Source organism: Girardinichthys multiradiatus, chromosome 7 (genome assembly GCF_021462225.1).
Source record: "Girardinichthys multiradiatus isolate DD_20200921_A chromosome 7, DD_fGirMul_XY1, whole genome shotgun sequence".
In the NCBI taxonomy this organism is placed as follows: Eukaryota; Metazoa; Chordata; class Actinopteri; order Cyprinodontiformes; family Goodeidae; genus Girardinichthys; species Girardinichthys multiradiatus.
This window is the reverse complement of record NC_061800.1, coordinates 27,948,151-27,971,042: the sequence shown is the minus strand read 5'-3', so window position 1 is coordinate 27,971,042 and position 22,892 is coordinate 27,948,151. Positions and strand designations below refer to the sequence as shown.

General features: G+C 40.3%; 1 protein-coding gene across 2 annotated transcripts in view; it reads right to left on the bottom strand.

Moving 5' to 3' along the window:
* LOC124871331 (FERM, ARHGEF and pleckstrin domain-containing protein 1-like) overlaps positions 1–22,892 on the bottom strand; it is a 75,201-nt gene that overhangs the window by 4,981 nt on the left and 47,328 nt on the right. The window contains exons 8-24 of one of the 2 annotated variants that reach the window (XM_047370583.1): positions 22,020–22,167; positions 21,831–21,926; positions 21,589–21,752; positions 21,398–21,466; positions 21,216–21,309; positions 18,785–19,052; positions 13,024–13,202; positions 11,705–11,794; positions 7,547–7,680; positions 5,221–5,302; positions 4,901–5,138; positions 4,662–4,792; positions 4,502–4,570; positions 4,151–4,240; positions 3,834–3,916; positions 3,082–3,194; positions 197–318 (exon numbers count right to left, since the gene is read on the bottom strand). In XM_047370583.1, the coding sequence (XP_047226539.1) occupies positions 197–318; positions 3,082–3,194; positions 3,834–3,916; positions 4,151–4,240; positions 4,502–4,570; positions 4,662–4,792; positions 4,901–5,138; positions 5,221–5,302; positions 7,547–7,680; positions 11,705–11,794; positions 13,024–13,202; positions 18,785–19,052; positions 21,216–21,309; positions 21,398–21,466; positions 21,589–21,752; positions 21,831–21,926; positions 22,020–22,167 (2,170 nt within the window). Of the gene's footprint in view, positions 1–196; positions 319–2,677; positions 2,842–3,081; positions 3,195–3,833; positions 3,917–4,150; positions 4,241–4,501; positions 4,571–4,661; positions 4,793–4,900; positions 5,139–5,220; positions 5,303–7,546; positions 7,681–11,704; positions 11,795–13,023; positions 13,203–18,784; positions 19,053–21,215; positions 21,310–21,397; positions 21,467–21,588; positions 21,753–21,830; positions 21,927–22,019; positions 22,168–22,892 lie in introns of both variants that reach the window. The other variant, XM_047370582.1, reaches the window with a different exon arrangement.

Here is a 22,892-nt window from a genome sequence, read left to right as displayed (position 1 = left end):
TTTTTTTTTTTACACTTTTATGTCTATTATTGCCCATGTAACACTTGTTCTGTCTGTTTAGGTCTGCAGAGTAAAGGACTGGCTCTACTGTGAGATGAGGCTGAAAGAAAAGCAAATGTGTAAAACTTGGAAAAAACATTCTGTTGGCACCTCAAACACACAGACAGGGCCTCTCCTCTCTGCCTGGCTCTTTTACCTCTAGACTCCTGCAGGATTCACTAAAGGAGAGACTCTGAACTCGGTACCAGCAGATAACAGACAGAGGCACTGGTCCCTGGCCATTTGGGGCCTTTTTGTCTCTGACTGGACTAGGCTCCTCTACCACGGAGGAACGCACAGATGTGAGAGAGAAAAACAGACAGGGAGGGAGGGACAGAAACACAGAAACTGAGTAGGTTACACGCATGCAGTGGCAGGGGTTAACACCAAGGCAGACAGTGTATCCAGGCAAAGCTGTGAAGAGGACATTGTTACAACAACAGAGGAAGAGCAGAACTGGTGCAGGACACAGCTTGGATGTAGGGATGCTAGCTCATAAATCAGAATCCTTTCTGTTAATGTAGGATATAACATTCAACATAGCAACACGTTTTTAATTAAAGACAATCTGAGATTTTACATTCCAGAAGACCAATAAAAATGGACCGATGGAGCAAGCCGAGCAGCAGCTCTTAGTTTAGATCAGGACATCGCACTGGCTGCTGTCAGCCACACGAGGGAAGGGTTGAAATGGTAACCTCACTGAGACTTTACGTATGGTTACAGAAAGAGTTTAACCTGTTGTCGATGAAGGTCCACAACAAAGTCATCTATCTTAGTAAATGTTAGTGTGCAAGTCTAAATGCACTAAATATTTCAATTAACTGGGTTGTTAATTAAAAAAAGGGCATGCAAAAGTTCAGTGTAAAAATGTCCGCTGCCACAATTCTTTAGGTGAGTAAACAAAGATATTTCAAGAAAGCATAAAGTGAAACTGATTGTTTTACTTAAAATATTTTAGATATGGTTCCTTGATGGAGTATTCACACCTCTCACATTATTGTCACATTGCCACCACAAACTTCAGCTAATTTTATTGGGATTTTCTGTGATGGACCAACACACAGTGGAACATAACAGCTAAGGGAAGAAAAGGGATACATGGTTGGTAAAGTTTAGATACAAATACAAATCTGAAAAAGTATGGTGTGCATCTTTTCATGTACTCCCCAGTACAATGACAATAAAGACTATTCTATTTCCACCCCCCTTCCCTTTGATACTCCTTAATACAACCCAGCGCAAAGGCAAAGATGGCATTAATTAGAGAAGCAGCCAAGAAGCTCATGGTAACTCTGGAGGAGCTGTAAAACTCAGGTGGGATAATCCATTAAGAGGACAACCATTAGTTGTGCACTCCACAAATATGGCCTTTAAAGAATAGTAGCAAGAAAGCAAGAAAGAAGGTGTTCAGGTCAAATGAGATAACAAGTTGAATTTTTTGGCCTCACTGCAATTCAATTTAAACACAGCACTCCCATGGTAAACCACAGTGGTGGCAGAATCATGCTGTGGGGGTTGATTTTTTTCAACTGGAAGAGGAAAGCTAAATACAGAGCAAAAATGGCAGAAAACCTGTTGACAGATAAACTTAAAGCTGGGCTGGATAGTTACCTTTCAACTTGACAACAACACAAAGCATTCAACCAGAGCTCCAACGGAGGAGTTTAGTTCAGTCAAAGTCCAGACCTAAATCCCTTTGTGAATCTGCGGCAAGACCTGAAAGATGCTTTTACAGATGCTCTCCATCCAATTTGAGTAGGCTTGAGCTATTTTGAAAAGAAGACACCAGTCTCTAAAAATGTGAAAACATTGCCTCATTTTCTTTCCACCTTAAAGCTATTCCCCACTTTCTCTTGGTCCATGAAGTAAAATCCCAATTCAAGACAATTAAGTTTGTGGTTGTCACCACATGTAAAAAGGTTCAAACGATATGAGCACTTCTGCAAGGCATTGTATGTCATCTTTTACAACATTTAAAATATAAAAAAAAAAACAAAAAAAAAAACATTTGATGCACATATCTGTGTTTTAAGTTAATTTTTAACCACCGACATTTTTTGTAGAATTTTCCATCTATTCGTTCCACAAAACGCTTATTTGTTTTCAAAAGATTACTAAACAACAGCAATTTCCAGTCGACAGTGATGGCTTTTGATAGCTAACTGGTTCTTTGCTGGGTGGTTTCTTAGTCGACTGCATGGTGACTGATACGTGTTGGGAGAAGAATTAAGGAGTAATTTGTCTCTCTTGGACTGTCTTGCTAACTACAAAACATAACCATAACAATTAACCTGTGTGAAAAACATGCAGCAGCCATTCCTTATTTTCATGTGAGGATGGTTATACTTTTTTGGATATCCTAAAATAGACACTTCTCTTGTCTTAAATGTTAGGTGCCTTTGGGTAATTCATTTATCTTTTACTGTTACAGAATTTTACTAGTGCATCCTCTAAATGCCACCATACGAACCGCTTAATCCAAACAAATAGGTTAATTCCAGGGGAGCACAGAGGGACACTGTCCCAAATGAGAGACCAAAGTAAATCCAGATAGAGCACAGACTCTGAAACAGAGGAAGAAAACAGCAGGAGAGGAGGAGGAGGAGGAAGGGCAAGTCTGAGCTTTGGCCGATACCTCCACAGCTATGCTAAAGTCCACCATGGTCACGCTTGTGTTCCTGTGCCAGCACACGTGCACCATGGTGTTGCCACGGTGAGGCGTGGGCTTCTCCAGCGATGTGTGCGAAGCCATCATATCGTCTTCGGACTCTGCTTCTTCGAGGTAGTCCTCCGGGCATTCTGGGAAAGTCAGGAGGTTGTTAGAGCTAGACAAGGAGTGGGAGGGTTGGTGAGGGGAGAGAGGAGCTTAAACACAGACAGCATCAGATCATGATCCACATGGATGTGGCGTTTCAGCCGCAGAGCTGTTTTACTCACTTACTGTTTCTTTCTCGCAGCAGACATTAACATTTTTTTTAATCTCTGACCACAAATATTTGAATAGTTCCATACTTCCTCTTTGTTCATCCTCTAACTTACTGTTGTCAGTCAGCGTGCAGGTCAGCACGTCCGATGCAGGACCATTGCTGGTTTTTGCCATCTCTATCGCCATCTTGATGTCCTGCATCCATTTTTCCATCTCTGTCAGAGAACTAGGAAACAAATGGAGGGAAATGCCACTGTGGTGTTGCCTCAAATAAATAAAAAAACAAAAAATAGATCTTAATGTGTTCCCAATCCAGTATGGATAAATAGTCCCCCTCCAGCAAGTTCTAGAAATACACAGGACTCTATATCCACTGGAACGTTTATAAAAAGTCCAAGAGAAGGCACGGAGGAGGCATCCTGATTAGATGTCTCATCTCTCTCATCTGGATTCTTTTCAATGCAAAGCAGCAGTGGCTGTATTCCAAGCTCTCCCTGGATGACAAAGCTCCTCATCCAGTCTCGAAGGATGAGCTAAGCAGCCCTACAGAGGAAGCTCATTTTGAGCTGCTTGTATCCTAGATCTTGGCCTTATGGTGATGATCCCTATCTCATAAACACAGGTGAGAGCTGGACCAGCAAACTGAAAAGCTCTGCTCTTTGAATCAGTTCTGTCTTCACCACCAATACCGCAAAGCAGCACTCATATTAGTGCAGAGAAGGTCCCAGTCAAGTCTATCCATCTCTCAATTAATATCATTATTGCACTATTTTAAAACATTGCTCCATATTTTCCTATAACCTTGCAGGACTTGTTTAATTAATTCTGGGTACAAGGTAACTGCTTAGGTTACAAGGTTATTTACCTTGCTGCTACTACCACCGACTGTCCATGTCCAATCAAGGTGAAGGCGTTAGGTACACCCCACTCATCCTCGCTCTCTCTGATCTGGAAGAAGATCACAAAGATGCAGAAAAACACATCAGAGAGCACCAAAAATCTGGGACAGCAAGGACCAAAAATAGACCGAGTGGGAGAGGAGGAAGGAGAGAGGATAAAAAAATGGAACTGTGTGTTCTGGTTGTCCTGACAGTGTGTGTATTTTCGTGGGGAAATGGTTGCAGGTTTAAAGCAGCTCCTTTAGCAGTAATGAAAAACTGGTGACAACCATTCAGCACTTACTGTCATGCCACGGAGAGGCAGCTGCCCGTGGACTTTAAACTGATTGGTCGGAGTCATCCCTCGACTCGTGTACAAAATGACGTCATTAAACTGTCACAGAGGAAACAGAGAGAGAGATGGAGAAAAATAAAAAACATTATTAGTATTGGTATTGCATAAACATGTTTCCAAAGCATTAAACTGTAAAAGTTCAAAGCAACATGTGTTGCATGTTTGTATCACTGAACCTGCCAACACCATCTGGATAATGCAAAGCAGGAACAGATGAAAACACTGTTGTTTTGTTCTGCTGAAATCACTCAGCTAAATAATTGGATTAATGTTAGGAGCTGAAGAAAGGTGGAAAGTTACCAGAAAAAACATTCGCTGCTGAAGGCCTTTTCCAGACAGTTTACTAAGGCAGCCTAACCTGATGAACTCCTGAAAAGGACAAAGAAATGAGATAATAGGATGTGTGTGTGTGTGTCCTAAAAGCTGAACAATGCTGAATTCCTTTTCACTTTAAACTCACTCGACCAGGAACCACAAGATTGTCAACACCTAGCATATCCTTCTTCAACTCCAGGAGCTTCTGGAGGTTCTCCATCTTGATCACACTCCTCTGGAACTGGTCCACCACCTCGGAAACATCTGCCAAAGCAGCTGGAGAACAACCACACACATCAGATAAATAAACACACTGCTAGATTAATCCAGGAAAGAAAAACTGCATGAGCTTCTAAGAGCTCTGTCTTGGTCTGAGTACTGCACCTCTGCAGTCCCTGAAGTCCACGTGAGTGGCTGGGTAATGTTTGCACAGGCGCTCCAGGATCTGCTTGTAGTGAATGAGGCGGTGGAGAGGTCGCAGGACAAAGACATTCAGGGGAATGTAGCACACTTTTTGCAGCTCAAAGTCTCTACACAAATTCTCCACCCTATGGGACGCCTTGCACGCCTTCTCCAGCTCAAGGAGGATCTCAGACTGCTTTGGCATGTTCGTTGTCAGAGGCTGCAAGCATCAGAGTTATACATAAAAGATGATACACCGCTGGTTTCAAATGCATTAAGGTTGACCTGAGGTCAGGAATCACCTTCAAGGCTTGAAGATTTTTCAGCATCACATCGCCAATGCGTTGGTAGTCTCCTTTAATGTGTGCATTGGAACGTCCTTCCCTAAACAAGGAATAAATGGGATTTAAGTTAATCAAACACACAAGAACATCCTGCTAGAGTTAAAGGTAAAAAAATATAGATTTTGATGTTTTTTACTGTCTCTTGTAACGAACTTCCTCTGATGCACAGTGCCTTGCAAATATATTCCAACCCTTTCACATTTTGCAACTAAAAATTTCAAAGTGGATGGAACACGATGCATGGTTTTCAAAATTAACAACAAAATCTGAAAAGTGTGACATGTATTTGTATCCAGCTCCCCTGAGTCAACAGTTAACCTCATTTACAATTGTAAATATTTTGGGGTTTTTCCAAAAGGTTTTACACATTCAGCAACTGAAGGGTTTGAGCTTTCTTGGCCAAATAGCCTGAACTCAGTCGGACTTAATGGGGAGTGTCATTGAACAGCATTTTCAAGTCTTGCCACATATTTACAAATAAACTTAGATTTGAACTTGTGAGAAAGCAATTCAAACACATGAGTAATCTTTGGTCTAAACTCCTCCACTGAAGATCTGGCTGTATGTTTAAGGCTGTTGTCCTGCTGTAAGTCGGACCTCCATCAAAGTCCCAAGTCTTTTGCCTCTTACAGGTTTTTCCCAAGATTTTCCTGTATTTAGCTTCTTTTGCCTTCCTATTAACTCTGGCCAGCTCCGGTGTCTCTGCTGTACAAAAGCATTATGCTGCCACCACCATGTTTCACTGCAGAAATGGCATGTTCAGAGTAATGTGCCAGATTAGATATTGGCAAATACAGCATTTTGCATGTAGACCAAAAAGATCAATTTTGGTCTCATCTGACCAGAGTACATAGTTCCCCATGTTTGCTGTGTTTCATACATGATTCGTTACAAAACTGACTTTTTACGCATTGTTTTCTTCTAGCCATCCATCCATAAAGGCCAGATTAGAAGAGTGTACAACTACTAGTCCTGTTCACAGTTTCAACCACTTCAGTGGTAGATCTCCGAAGCTCCTCCAGGGTTACCATGGGCCTCTTAGCTGGAATCTTTTCAATCATGCCATCCTTCCATTTTCATATGGACTGTAAGATATTCAAATCTTGGGGTAATATATAATAACCAAGGCCTGTTTTAAACTTCTGTCTTTACTGTTTCTTGGTCTTCATGATGCTTTTTGTTCACTAGTCTAATTTATTGTCAAACAAACCTCTGAGGGCCTTGACACAACATTTCTAAAGTGGTTGCACTGGATTTGCTTTAGGAGCATTTGAGTAAAAGGGGCTAAACAAAAAAAACAAAAAAAGGGAAACAAAATCAGATTTTTATGGGTAAAAAAAAGTTAAAACCATGTATGATTTTTCACATCACATGAACGCACTACTTTTAACATAAAATCCCCAAATAATATGCTAGAATTTGTGGTTCTAAATGTGAAAAGGTGAAGAGTCATTTCAATCTGTCTTTTTACATCATTATAACCTCAAATATGCTTAATTAAATGGTAATGTGGGTGGGTAGTAGTACATTAATTAACTGTACAACAGAAAAATACAGATTTAAGCTAATTAATTGATTCAGAGGTTTCCCAGCACAGCTATAAAGAGGACATCCAAAAAGCTTTGGGTTCTACCAGCAGGTGTCTCTCTTGAGCATGAAATCACATGTGTGTTTTTGGGGTATTTGCGATCTATCACAGGACTCAATATGATCATTTAATATTTTAATAACTAAATATTACAGATTGTGTTTAAAACACATCCTGCCTCATCTATATCAGACAGACATCTAATCATCCACAACCGAAAACTCACAGCTTCACACACACACATACTGTGTATATATATATATATATATATATAATATGGAAAGCCAAAAGCAAGAGACACACGTAGGACAAGGAGATTTGCATTCATGGCTGTTGTTCTTATCAGTGGAGTAAAACGCGGTTTCACTTTAAGCTTTCATGTCAAGTTCTAACGACTGACGATCCCCCACAAACCATCTGCAGTAAACGCCTGCAAATTGTAACAGCTTGATAGGCTTTGTGGGGCTGCGTGCGTGGTCAATAATGCACAGCATCATTAAAGCACATCAGACAGCACAAATCAAAAGGAAAGAAAAGGCCAGTTTTGTTGAATCCATGGAGATGGTAGCACCTCGGGTCGGGTCTTTTAAAAAAACAACTGAGCAGAGATTGTGATAAATTGGGTCAAAACAAAACCTTATTCTGAACCCTTCAAGTAACATATTGGGTGTGGTTTAAAAGGGAAATGAGACTCACCACAGAGCCAGCCTCTGCTCCACCTCCCTGAGGAAACCAGTGTGGAAATTGTGGAGCGGCTCAAAGGTGGAGAGAATGGTGTTCTTCAGGGAGTCAGGGGTCGCCTCATCTTGTCCCACAGCACTCTGGAAAGACTGGAAAATACATACAGTGAAGCAGTTTAACACAGATAAAATACACTTTACACTACCATTATCAGTTGAACAGTATTTTAAATGACTAACCCCCGGGTATGTCAACACAGAGATGTGGCACAAGATCTTCTTACATAGTTAAACCAGAGATACACTCCTGAGCACATCTACCTTAAAACAGCCAGGATACTACAATAAAAACTTATTTTGCTTAATACTAATAATAAAGTATTTTAAAAGAACATTAAATGGAGTTCTTACTGTAAATTGATAAAGTGAATGTTTTTCAGACCTTAGATATTGCGAGAAGCAAAGACAAAACATTAAATCCAAAAACCCAAATCAATTAAGTGGACTGAAATTTCAGGTATGAGGAAGCAAATCACAGAAAAGGGAAGTCACCTACTTATAAATCAATATGTAAAGCCTTTTACTTTCTTCTGAATTTCACATTTTTATCTTTGAAAAAAGATAATAAATGGAAATGACAACATTTTTCCAAGCTCAATTTAAATTTGTTAAACTTGTCAGACTTTTAAAATGATAAATCAAATTCGAGAGTTTTCCAGACTGCATAGGAACCCTCTTTCTTGGTGAGATGCTTTACTCATTTCCAATCATAAACAAATGTATCATATTAATTATTTTGAATCTCATTCTGCTAGAGGTATAAATAATATTGGGCTTAACTGTACATATACAAGGGATATCATTGTGTGAAATAAATCTCTGGTTTTATGAGCATTTGAATAAAATGCTTTGTCCAAAACTATTCATTTGCTTCTCAACAATAAATGGAAAGGCATTTATTGACCATTACAGCAACCAAAAGCATTTCATAACGGCTGGTAAATGTTCTAAATGACCCCACTAGTCATTTTGACCATTCCTCTTTGAGCCCAAAATATCTGAGGTAGGGAGGCCTTTTTGCCATCACCCTAATGTTTACCTCTCTCCGCAGCTTCTCAATCAGATTCAGGTTTGGACTCTGATTGAGCCACTACAAAACTTTAATATCAACCTTTCCATATTAGCATGCCAACGATCATTTCTATATGCTTACATGGTAACATTACACTATGTACACTATGTGTTCGCCTGTTCGTTTAGCTCAGACACACTAGCCAACTCTCCTTTTCTGAGTGCAAGTCCTCATTTCCTGCAATGAGGAAAGGTGCAAGCACTCAAAGCAATGTAATTGTCATTGAACTTTCTAAACACAGTGCTAAATGGACAATTGGTTTACCCTAGGCAGGTTAGGGCTCAGCCATGGATGAGAAATTTCAATTGGAATTTCTAACAGTATAAAATGGTGACTCACCATGTAGGGCAGTAAATGGTGAATGAGAGGGTAAGTTAAGCACAGTTGCATTATGAATCATTTTCCTTTAAGGTCTTAACAATTAAGGGCTCAACACAGCTTCAGTAAACCTTTTGGACCTCTTCAACACGCATGTGGACAAGAAAAAGCATGTTGAACTCTTAGGGCTTATGAACATAAGTGAACAGTTTTGATCCTTATGAAAACATATACATATCTCCAGTGTTTCCTCACTAATCTATATAATTATGTTTCCACAGATCCCCATTCTCTACAAATAAAAAAATTCTCTCTTTTAATTCTTCATCATTTTATTATCAATCTATTTATGTTTTATTTATATTTTTAAGTTTTGTTTTTAGCGGTTTTATATCCATCCTTTTGATTTTAACCTCTGTAAAGCCCCTTTGTGTTACATTTGACTGTATCAAAACAACTCTATAAATAAAGTTTTACTAATTGATGGAAAGATTTCTTTTTCTATTGACACAGACTGTTCTTATAATCAAAACTTGCTACCAACGCCCCTTTATCTCTGTTCCTGTGGACGAACTTTAGCTTTGTGGAAACTTCTAAATCTTTTACTGGGCCAAGGCTAAAAAGAACTGAGTCATTCTTACTCAGTTGTTTCATTAAGACACGCTGGCGGCAAACAAAGCATGTTTCACGCGGCAGAACGGACTGAGAGCAGCTTTATTCAGCTGCTCCAATTGGAAAGGGAAATGAGCTGTCGGAGAAGTGTGTTTCTTAATAAGGGTTGAAGATAAGGCTCCAGCTGTTGTTCACATGACTTCACCCTCAACGCCACAGCAGCACCAACCAGAATGTGGGAAATAGCCCACACACATAAACACATACAGGGGTTGGACAATGAAACTGAAACACCTGGTTTTAGACCACAATAATTTATTAGTATGGTGTAGGGCCTCCTTTTGCGGCCAATACAGCGTCAATTCGTCTTGGGAATGACATATACAAGTCCTGCACAGTGGTCAGAGGGATTTTAAGCCATTCTTCTTGCAGGATAGTGGCCAGGTCACTACGTGATACTGGTGGAGGAAAACGTTTCCTGACTCGTTCCTCCAAAACACCCCAAAGTGGCTCAATAATATTTAGATCTGGTAACTGTGCAGACCATGGGAGATGTTCAACTTCACTTTCATGTTCATCAAACCAATCTTTCACCAGTCTTGCTGTGTGTATTGGTGCATTGTCATCCTGATACACGGCACCGCCTTCAGGATACAATGTTTGAACCATTGGATGCACATGGTCCTCAAGAATGGTTCGGTAGTCCTTGGAAGTGACGTGCCCATCTAGCACAAGTATTGGGCCAAGGGAATGCCATGATATGGTAGCCCAAACCATCACTGATCCACCCCCATGCTTCACTGTGGGCATGCAACAGTCTGGGTGGTACGCTTCTTTGGGACTTCTCCACACCGTAACTCTCCCGGATGTGGGGAAAACAGTAAAGGTGGACTCATCAGAGAACAATACATGTTTCACATTGTCCACATCCCAAGATTTGCGCTCCTTGCACCATTGAAACCAACGTTTGGCATTGGCATGAGTGCCCAAAGGTTTGGCTATAGCAGCTCGGCCGTGTATATTGACCCTGTGGAGCTCCCGACGGACAGTTCTGGTGGAAACAGGAGAGTTGAGGTGCACATTTAATTCTGCCGTGATTTGGGCAGCTGTGGTTTTATGTTTTTTGGATACAATCCGGGTTAGCACCCGATCATCCCTTTCAGACAGCTTCCTCTTGCGTCCACAGTTAATCCTGTTGGATGTGGTTCGTCCTTCTTGGTGGTATGCTGACATTACCCTGGATACCGTGGCTCTTGATACATCACAAAGACTTGCTGTCTTGGTCACAGATGTGCCAGCAAGACGTGCACCAACAATTTGTCCTCTTTTGAAATCTGGTATGTCACCCATAATGTTGTGTGCATTTCAATATTTTGAGCAAAACTGTGCTCTTACCCTGCTAATTGAACCTTCACACTCTGCTCTTACTGGTGCAATGTGCAATCAATGAAGACTGGCTACCAGGCTGGTCCAATTTAGCCATAAAACCTCCCACACTAAAACGACAGGTGTTTCAGTTTCATTGTCCAACCCCTGTACATCAAAACAATGAAAAATAATTCAAGCTAAATATTTATTACATGAGAGCAAAAGTTCTATGAAAGTTTCAAACTGAGAAAAGCGTCCATTTTCTTCATGTGGCAAATCAGGCAACAAAACACCATTCTCAATGATAGATGAAGAAGCAATACAACACATTTAATATCCTGTTTATCTGCCGAGTTTACTTTGAGACGTTATCAAACGAAGCGGGGTGCACACGCTTTGCATCCAGCTAATAACATCTGAGAGAGTCAAATGATTAAGCGAGCCATATACAGAGGGAAAACACTGCTAGAGCCAACATCCTCTTTAAACACAAACATGGTTTAGTATCAGTCCCCTTTATGCAAGATAGATAAATGCATTTCAGAGCTCAGGTGTGGAGAATGAATAAAAAAATCAAATCGCTTCTGCCAAAGTGTTTTTGTGTCACTGCCCATCTCTGTGATCTGGCAGTTGTGCTGCAACGGAGCAGCCAAAACAGAATAATGAGTGTGTTTCTCCCCAAGTGGACAAGCATGTAAGGGAGACCAAACAGCAGACAGGCTTGCTGATGTATGCTTGTCTTACCACAGTCATCACCTCCAGGTCCTTCAGATATGTCCTTTCCGTGGTCAGCAGCTCTTTGGCGATGAAATAGGCCCGATCAGTGGGAAACCTCTGCATAGCCAACATAAATGAGATTAGATGCTGAGGAGGTAGCAGCACCTGTTTTTTTTTTTTGTTATATTCATTAGGACAATCTAGGTAGTTTTTTGGTATAAACACAAAATGCGTTATAATGACAAACATCTATGTTTTTATTGGGATTTTATTGGAAAGACCAACACAAAGTAGTGCATGCTTGTGAAGTGAGATAAATGATGCATGAGTGTCTTTTATAAAAATCTGAAAAGTTTGTTATGCTTTTATATTCAACCCCTTTTACTTTGATATCTCTAAATAAAATCCAGTGCAATGGTAACTAGAGCCCACAAGTGCGTAACTTAACCTATGAAGGCCTCACTGGTTTGTTAGAGAATATTAGTGAACAAACGGCATCATGAAGACCAAGGAACACAGCAGACGGGTCAGGGAGAAAGTTGCAGAGAGGTTTAAAGCAGGGTTAGCTCGTAAAACAAAATCCTTAGCTTTGATCGTTTAATAGAAAACTGTTCAATCAAAAAGTAAAGAATATGGCACGGCTGCAACGCAGCACGACATGTCCCTCCGCCTAAAGTGAAAGTCAGGGCATTGAAAATATTAATTATAGGAGAAGCCAAGAGGCTCACAGTGACTCTGGAGGAGCTGCAGAGATCCACAGCTCAGGTGGGAAAATGTCACTAGCACAAATATAAGTCAAGAACTCAATAATTCTGGTCTTTATGGAAGAGTGGGAAAAACAAAGCCTCTAACAAAATGTTAGAGGTCCTGAAAGACTTCAGACTGGGGCAGATGTTTAACTACTAACAGGATAACTACCATAAACATGCAGATAAAGCTACAATGAAATGACTTAGATAAAGGCAAACTCATGGTTTGAAATGGCCCCATCAAATACCCAAATGCAATTGGAAATCTGTGGCAACGCCTAGAAAATGATGTTCCCATCCAATCAGACTACACCTGAGCTGTTTTGAAAATATAAATAAGCAAAAACATCCGTCTCTGGAAATACGTAGGGACTGAATCAGTGAGAATGGACATAAATGAACACACTTTTCAGACCTTTCTCTGAAAATGCATCACGTTCCTTCTGACTCACAATCACATGCTTCTTTGTGTGAATCAATTATACAAAATCCCAATAAAATCCATTGAGGTTTGTGGTTGTAATGTGGAAGTAAGTGTGCAAGTGTGAAAAAGTTTACGAGACACTGTACTGATTGATATGGCCTTAGTTAACAAACCTTCCTCCGGACCTCATCCTCATCATCGGTGCGAATGCTGCAGGCGTCGTTGAGCAACGGGCTGGTCAGAGGCGAAGGCTGACGGCCATCCAGACTGTGGCTGCAAAGCTCCAGGGACTTCTGTCCGTTCACCATCACATGGGGGTGGCCGGACAGTTGAGGACTGTGAGGAACCACACCTATGGTGGAGCCACACAAAATCCACAAGGAGGGAGAGAAGTGTCAATTAGGGATAATCTAAAGAAATTTAAAAATAAACACATTCATATAATTGAGCTGGGAATAAGCTTCTTCATTTTAATCATTTTAGCCCAAACAGGTGCAATTAGGCACATTGTAGGAAGATACATGAATCCGACATTTTACTTTTTACCACCTGAGAATAAACATTTAATCCAAATGATGTGACGGCAAAAAGGCATTTGTGTGCAAATCAAATCGAAGCTGAAGCTATTCAACCCCCAGATGCTACATCATAAAATCCACAGAGGTGTAACTGGTAAGAGGGGCTTTGTTTAGAGACAAGGACACAAAATTAGCCATGACTCACTTTAAATTCAAGACAACTGTTTTACACCACGTCAATCAAGCCACAAGCTGAGACACATACTGCAGGCTGATCGAGAAGAACCACTTACTTAATGTCATCTGCACCGACAACATTTGCTCAGCTTACTTACTGCAACACACCCATCTCTCTCTCTCTGTGTGTCACCTTCTGTGTGTCAGCAGGAATGAAACAGCACCAAATCCAGTTTAAGCCCTACCAACTCGAAAAAATTACTCACATAAACAACATCTGCACATACGCTACAAACGACTGAAAATAAACAATTTCACTAGGAAAAACAATAGAGGATGGAAAGGATCAGCAATCTACTATCAACACTAAACTTTAGAAAACAAACACCAAGTGTTCAAGCCTCAGAACAAATATGAAAACGCCCTCATTAAAAAATACATAAACTAATCTTGATCTGATTTCTATCGGTCTGGGAAACGTTTTCACATCTGTAGCTGAAAACATTACAGTGACAAGCATATGTAAATCAGTTTAAAGACTAATTTCACCGTGACAGTAAGCTGTAAAAATACTTTATGTATTGTTTATTAGGTTGCTTTTAATAGCCTAGATTTACAGCTACATTTTCTGACCACGAGCTCCACACACACAGACGCACGCACGCACGCACGCACGCACGCACGCACACACAGGAAATGAACAGATAAATTACAGTGAAGTGAAAGATAAAGCAACATGTATTTTACAGTACATACAGCAGAGGACATGCAGTTAGGAGAGAGCAGGATGATGTGCATCACGTCACCGTCCTGGACTTTTAACGCACCTTGAAGGACACCAGTGGTTAAACACACACACGCACACACACACACACACACACACACACACACACACACACACACACACAGAGAGTCTTTCCCATAAAGCTGAGGCTGAGGGCATGCAAAGATTAATGTTACATGGGTTGGTGTTCATCATAATATCCCTGGTTCTGCAGTGATCTGGTGGCTCATTTAGCTGCTTTGCTTATTTATCGTTAACAGGTATAAATGCAGGAAGGCAGTCCAATCAAACCTACACTGCTTGAAGTTTCCCACATTTTGTCAAGTTACAACAAACTTCAACGTACTTCATGGAATTTTATGTAACAGACCAACAAAAAAATAGTGCATACTTATGAAGTGGAAGGGAAAATGATAGTGTTTTTCCAGTTTTATACAGATAAAAAATATGCATATGTATTAATTTATTAGAGGTATTAGTTTCAGGGTATTGGAGTAAAGGGAGATAAATACAAATTCACAGCAAGTTTTTTGATTTTTATTTGTAAAAAAAAAAGTAAAGCCATGTATCCTTTTTCCTTCCATTTCACAAGTATGCACTACCTTGCATACTTGTGTAAAATTCCAATAAAATCCTTCTAAATAATTCTAATAAAATACAAAAATTTGGTATAGGCTGTGAATACTTATGTAAGTCACTGGACGCATAAAATCAGCATCTATGTCTCTGTCCAAGCTAAAAGGTCCAGGAGCGCCGCAAAAGCAGCGTACTACAACGGATGGACCCAGAAGCTTTTTAGTCTGAGGTTATGCAGCCCTTAAAGTGTCTTTCAGATAGACACACACTGCCAAGCTCTTGTTTTCCTGCTTTGAAGTAATTTAACGGTTAGTCAGATCACTGCAGAATGATAACCTTGCTTCCCCCTCCACCCATCACAGAAATGAACAACTAACAAAAAGACAGAATCATGCAGACAGTGAACATTGAACACAGAAAAAAAACACAGGTGTAACATAAAGGGTATAGCCAATTAAACCAAAAGACATAAGAAGTGCAAAAGAAAAAAAGTGCAGTGCCATTTTAGAAACTCTGCTTAGTGATTATTGCAAAAAAAAAAAAAAAAACATGCAAAACAATCATCACTAGAGCACATCTTTACATTCACCCAAACCTGACCAAAACACTGCTTATCACTCTAACAGACAAATTAACACAAAAATATTAAGATCTATCTTACTTGCTGCTATGAGGTATTTTTAGGGTACTGCTAACATTTCAATGACATGAATCAATCAAGTTTGCTTCAGATTAGTGAAGAACAACTGATTCTGTAGAGAAATTAGGAATAAATATTAAGTGCAAATATAAAAAATTTTTTCAGAACATTAATAGATTCTACATCATCGTCAGACAGATATCCATTAGGTGTCTACAGAAAAAAGCGGGCAAATGCCAATCAAATTTTAATTGATATCATAAGATGTTAAAGGAAATTTTAACTCCTAAAAACAGAACAATACAGTGTCTTGCGAAAGTCCTTAAACCCAGAAAGTTGCTCATATTTTGTTGTGGTAAAACCACGAACTTTAGAGTATTTTATTGGTATTTTAGGTAAACAACCAACACAAAGTCACACGTAATTGTGAAGTGGAAGCAAAACAATACCTGGTTTAAAATGTTTTTTATAAATAAAAACAGAAATATTTACTACTTAGGTGACTTCCGAAGGGATGGGTGAGTTTGCATCAGATTTTATTAGGGGTATCTGAATAATCAGGTACTTTAACTTAATTAAATTTAATGAATTTACAACAGTGCCTTGCAAAAATACTTGGCCCCCTTGAACTTTTCAACCTCTTGCCACATTTCAGGCTTCAGACATAAAGATATAAAATTCTAGTGTTTTGTGAAGAATTTTTGAGAAGACTGATCAAAGATGCAGCCAAGAGGCCCATGATCACTCTGGATGAACTGCAGAGATCTACAGCTGAGGTGGGAGAGTCTGTCCATAGGACAACAATCAGTCGTACACTGCACAAATCTGGCCTTTATGGAAGAATGGCAAGAAGAAAGCCATTTCTCAAAGATATCCATAAAAAGTCTTGTTTAAAGTTTGCCACAAGCCACCTGGGAGACACACCAAACATGTGGAAGAAGGTGCTCTGGTCAAATGAAACCAAAATCAAACTGTTTGGTCACAATGCAAAACGATATGTTTGGCGTAAAAGCAACACAGCTCATCACCCTGAACACACCATCCCCACTGTCAAACACGGTGCTGGCAGCATCATGGTTTGGGCCTGCTTTTCGTCAGCAGGGACAGGGAAGATGGATGGGGCCAAATACAGAACCATTCTGGAAGAAAACTTGTTGGAGTCTGCAAGAGACCTGAGACTGGGACGGAGATTTATCTTTCAACAAGACAATGATCCAAAACATAAAGCCAAATCTACAATGGAATGGTTCACAAATAAACGTATCCAGGTGTTGGAATGGCCAAGTCAAAGTCCAGACCTGAATCCAATCAAGAATCTGTGGAAAGAGCTGAAGACTGCTGTTCACGAACGTTCTCCATCCAACCTCACTGAGCTCCAGCTGTTTTGCAAGGAAGAATGGGCAAGAATTTCAGTCTCTCGATGTCCAAAACTGATAGAGATATACCCCAAGCGACTTGCAGCTGTAATTGCAGCAAAGGTTGGGGGCTACAAAGTATTAATGCAAGGGGGCCGAATAATATTGCACGCCCCACTTTTCAGTTTTTTATTTGTTAAAAAAGTTTGACACATCCAATAAATTTCATTCCACTTCACGATTGTGTCCCACTTGTTGTTGATTCTTCACAAAAAATTTGAATTTTATATCTTTATGTTTGAAGCCTGAAATGTGGCAAGAGGTTGAAAAGTTCAAGGGGGCCGAGTACTTTCGCAAGGTACTGTAATTACTAACCTCAGCAGGCAGTGGGTTGGACTAGATTTTATTTATGCGTATCGGAAAAAAGAGGGCTGAATACAAATGCAAGGCACACCTTTTTCAGATTGTATTTGTAAAAGAACGTTAAAACATAACATTCCCTTCCTCATCACAGTTATGCATTACTTTGTGGTGGTCTCCTGCATAAAATCTATATAAAATACGCTGAAGATTTTGGTGTTAATGTTGCAACATGTGAAAAAGTTCAAGGGTTATGAATACTTTTGCAAGACCCTGTTAAAAGCCTGGTTTGTTCTAGCCAGAAAACTGTAAAACAAACGTTTGATTTGAGACACTATATGTGATATTTTATTGTTAAAGGTTAAAAGGCACTAAAGTGAGTCTTCGGCAACTTTAACATTTCACATTTTAGTCACTTTTACCTTTCATATTGATATAATCCAAACCGGTATGTTTTTTTGGAGCTTGTGCGGTGTGCAATAGGAATCATTCTGAGCGGCAACTTAAAGAAGCAGCTGGACATATTAGAATAATTCAGAGAAAAAGTAAATCTTTGAAATGTACAAGAACATTTTCCAACACAACAAGGACACCCAGAGCCAAGATTTCAGCCTCTCTTCTCAGGTTTGTTAATCTTTGCTTAACAGCTGAAAATCTTTCCACCTTCCTCATCACTAAAATTATGGCATTCATCCTCTTCCTCTGCCTCCTCGTCCAGCTGGAGGCTCCCAAAGGAAAACTTGTTCCTTGGTATGGGGGAACTAGCCTCCATCGTACTGCTGTACATCAAGGGGCTGCTGCAGTTGTCTCTGTCCTCTCCTTCAGCGTCGCTAGACTCCGAACCACTGGTGGTGGAGCCCTCACTCATTTGCACAGCCCCCATGTGTTTCACTCCAACCTGTCCTAACCGTTTCTTTCCGGCCCGGGACCTGCCCGGTGCCGAGAGACCGTTGGCTCTCATACGGCGCTCGAGAGCAGCCATGTGCTCGGCCCGAGACATAACTTGACGAGATTCTGGCTCTTGCGGGGATGCACCCTGATGTGGGTCTGTACATGAAGTGTGATGTACTTTTTGAAGACTGTGTAAACGAGGCGACTGGCTTGGGTGGGGGGAGCATCTTGCTTCATTAAAGAGGGGGGACGTGTAGCCATTCTGCTCAGTGTGACTGAGAGAAGGTGTTTGATGGGTGGGTTTATTGGCAGGATTGGTGATAGTACTCCTTGAGCCAATTGTATGTTGACCTGGGAGGGGGCTGCTGCTCTGCCTCTCTCTGTTATGGCCTCTGATTTCCCCCACAGTGCTGTAACCAGGACTAAGGTCAAACCTTGGGTGTGACTGTGTGAGAGATAGATATGACTTATGGTTGATGTTCACTGATGCTCTGGAGGAGGAAGGAGACTCCCTGTACTGCAGCTTACCCAGAAAATGCTCCTGCTGGGCACCAGACCCCCTGCACAAAATGCCCTCCTCCACATAACTGTGATTTGTTCTACTCACTTGGTCCCTTCCCATATTCAACTCACTATCTACATCACTGATGGCTGAGCTGCTGCCTTTGGCAGCACAATATGCTGGACCTTGGCTCAGATGTTCTGGGGACGTCTGTTGTGTTGACCCTCTTGATTCCTCAGTCTTGGAAACGGACCCCTTTCTGTCTTCATGGCCTTTTCTCTGGTGGGCTGGGCTCATCCCTGAAGTGTGCGAAGCTGTTGGGTTATCAGCAGAGACAAGCACCGACTCCTTCCAGTGATGCCGAGGAGAAGAGCTGAGTTTGTCCTCAGGAACACCACTCTGACAGCATTAGGAAAAAAAAAAGTTTAAGAAAGATTAAATGGAATACAATAATGAGACAGTAAATACTAGAAAAACTACTGACTGTTGCTAATTTAGAGGCAGTCACAGTGATGTGTTAAGCTATGGAGCAGAGGAAGCAAATATAAACATGGATGGAAAATAGACCTGTAATCATGTATGTAATACCAGGGTCAAATTGGTGAACTAAAACTAACACCACAATCCTCAATTATTTTTTAAAGATTTTATAAGCTAGACTAGCACAAAGTAGGGTATAATTGAGCTGAGTCTACGTTTTTAGTTTTGCTACACATTGTCAACTGGATTTAGGTCGGGTCTTTGACTAGGCCATTCAAAAACATGAATATGCTTTATGTAAACCATTCTGTTGTAGCTCTAGCTTCTGGAGTCTTTTGCAGCCTCTAACAGTTTATCCTCTAGAAATGCCCTATATTTAGCTCCATCCATCTCTGTAACCAATCTGACGAGCTTCCCTGTTATTGCTTAAGAAAGGCATCCCCATGGCATGATGCCGCCCCCACCATGTTTCACAGTGGGAATGTTGCATTTAGGGTAATGTGCTGGTAATTTGATATTAATCAACATTTCTATATATTTTATACATAAAAAGGATATTTAAGATACTAATTTGTGTGCTGATGTATAAGGAATCGTTCTTATATCCCCAAACAGGTACACAATTTCCCACAGAAGTGCTGCAGACTCACAGACGCTCACCTGAATAATGAACTGCTGTTAGACGTTTTGAACTACCTTGACGCAGCGAGTACATCCAGAGAGGAGCCTTCGCAAACCTCTTTTGTCAAAAAGATAAAAGCAAAGTTGTGTGCAGGTATTTTGCTCATGAGGCAGATAAACCCATTATGTAGGCCATGCAACAGGCAGCTGGCTACAAAGCTGACTTGCACACTCAGATGTTTATATGGCTTTTAAAAATGCCAGTAACACCTCTGTTTCCACAACAGCGAAGGATGAAACATAGCAGAGGTCATTGCTATTCGTTAAATTATTAACAAACTACAAATGTCGCTGTCACTTTTCTATTTAGTAGCAATGTCATAAAGGGCAAGATAAAATGTGTAAAGTTAATCATGGCGTTTGGAAAGAAATTTTTCAACATCTTCCACATTTCAATGTTAATAAACACTGTTAATCTAACAAGTTAAGAATTTTTTTAAATAGTTATAAGATAAAGCAAAAAAGGTGGGGGATTTGTTTCTGTAGCCCAAGCCTGAATCTGACGAAAGCTAACTAAAAACTAGCCAGACACCATGGCAACCTACTGAGCCGACTCTATTTGACGATAAAGTAAACGTGATATTAAAATCACCCGAAGAAGAAAATTTAAACAGGACTGTTTATCTTTTCCACCGTTTTCCTACAAAAGTTAATCTCTCTTTTTTAATCCAAGTGGCTGCTAATTTTCCGATATTTTAAGTTTTACACTAATTAGGACAATACAGATATTTCCATATTATTTTTATTAGGATGTTTTTATCTTTTATAAAAATAATCAATGGCCTTGTTTTTGACAATTATGGACAATCATCTCAAATAAAAAGTATTTTTCTTAGTATCTGTATTTTAACAACCCTAATTCATAATATTAGATTACATACCGGTGGATGCTATTTACCAATCACGTGACATCTGAGGCAATATGTTCAACTGGATTTTATTTAGGGGTATTAGAGTGAAGGGGTGAAGCCCCACCTTTCAGATTTTTATTTATAAAATATTTTGAAAATTATATATTATTTTCCTCCCCCTTCACAATTATGCACGACTATCACAAAAAAATCACTGTAAAATTCACAGACGTTTTTGGTTGTGACGTGACAAAATGTGAAAAAGAGTTTAAAGGACATGAATAGCATTGCAAAACATTCTTTAGCAGCTTCTATTTGAATGTATTTAAACAAAACAAGGCTGTTAAGCAGAGTAACATGACTACATCCAACCCAAACAAAGCTCACTGACACTGTGGGATTTATATTTATTTTAAAACTTTAGCTAAAAGGTAAGTTTATAAATTCATCGAGATAAAGTTAATGAATAACTAAACATGAATAACACAAGCATCTATATAACATAGCAAGTACTCTGGTGAGTGCCAATTTAAAACCTAAAAAGACTCACTTCTGATGGCACTTCATGGCGGCGAGGGGAAGGCAGCGGTGACAGACGACTATTATGTTGAACTTGACTGTTGTATCGAACCCGGCTGTGTTTCCTGGCAGATGGGATGATGTAGTTCAATGTTATACATCCTGAAAACCTTTAATTAAACCCACAATGCCCAGCATGTTTCTAGCCTCTACCTTTCAAATGGGATCTTCTTGAACTCGGATTCCCTCACGTAATCAATCATCTGCTTCTGTGTGCGACCGCTGCACCATAAGTAGAAGAGAGACAATAATGAGTGTTTCTGCAAGGGAGTAGTAGACTATTAGGTAAGCAAGTCGATGAGGTCCTGTTGGAGAAGAATTTTACGATGAAAAAAAGGCTCAACCTAAATCTGAAGTAGGATCCTCGTGTGAAGAACACAGGCTTGGGCTTGGGTTTAGGTTCCTCAAAGAGGCGGAAGAAGGCGTGATATTCCACACATATCTTCCAGAAGATTTTACAGCAGTCCCTGCTGGCCATCAGAAACTCCAGAGTGTCCTGACAGGAGCTCTGAAGAAACATTAAGAAATAATTGACAACCCTGAAGCGGTGTGTGTTCTCAAAGTATGATGAAACAACTTCACCTACGTTTAGATCTGGCCTCAGCTTGATGAGGAAACGTTTTCGCTTGAAGCTGAGTTTGCGGATTTTGGACCAGTTGAAGGCATTGATCCTTGTGTGTGTCTAAGGTGGTGAAAAAGGTAGATAACCCTTTTTAAAACATTTTTTGACAAACTAAGAAACACAACATGTTATCATTTGTCTAGGTGAACCTACCTGGAAGACCAGAACACCTGTGTGTGCCACAGCCAGACTTAACTTCGTACCTTCCCGATCCTTGGCAGGGTGCAGCTGAATTCCGTACATCTCCAGCTTGCGAGCAACCTCTAATAATTGAAAATCTGATTCTGCTGGTGACTGACCTCTACAACACACATATCACACACACACGAATATAAATTTATACACGTGTTTATGTTTTCATCATAAGGTATTTCTAAGTAGGTTATACGAGTGCGGGTACATCCAACTATATATTTCCTCAACTAAGAAGGCATTCAACACTATTGTAAACATAGACTCACAAAGAAAGAGGCTGGTGGGCAGAATCAGACAATTCTCAGCTAACAACTTAAAGTTAGCTATTTTCAGTTTCCTGGGTTTGACTCCTGGCCTCGGGTCTTTCTGCATGGAGTTTGCATGTTCTCCCCTTGCATGAGTGGGTTCTCACCAGGTACTCCAGCTTCCTCCCATAGTCCAAAAACATGACTGTTAGGTTAACTCTTCTCTCTAAATTGTCCTTAGGTGTACATGAATGTGTGCATGGTTGTTTGTCCTGTATGTCTCTGTGTTGCCCTGCGATAGATTGGCGCCTCTCGCCCATAGACTAGTGGAGATAGGCACCAACACCCCCCCCCCATGGCACACCCACTTTTTCTAGGTGTCCCTCTGTTTCAGGTTAACAGCACCACAGATTTTAATACAGGTTTCTAGTGTGTGTTGAGTTTTGCTGTAGAAGTGGAGGCTGCACGGGGAAAGAGCTGCAAACCTTTACTAACTTTCCTAACTCTCATCAGTAGATAAGCCTTCCCGTTTCCTGTGTGTGACACTTAACAAGGGATTTAACTCAATGTGGCACCCAGCCACAGG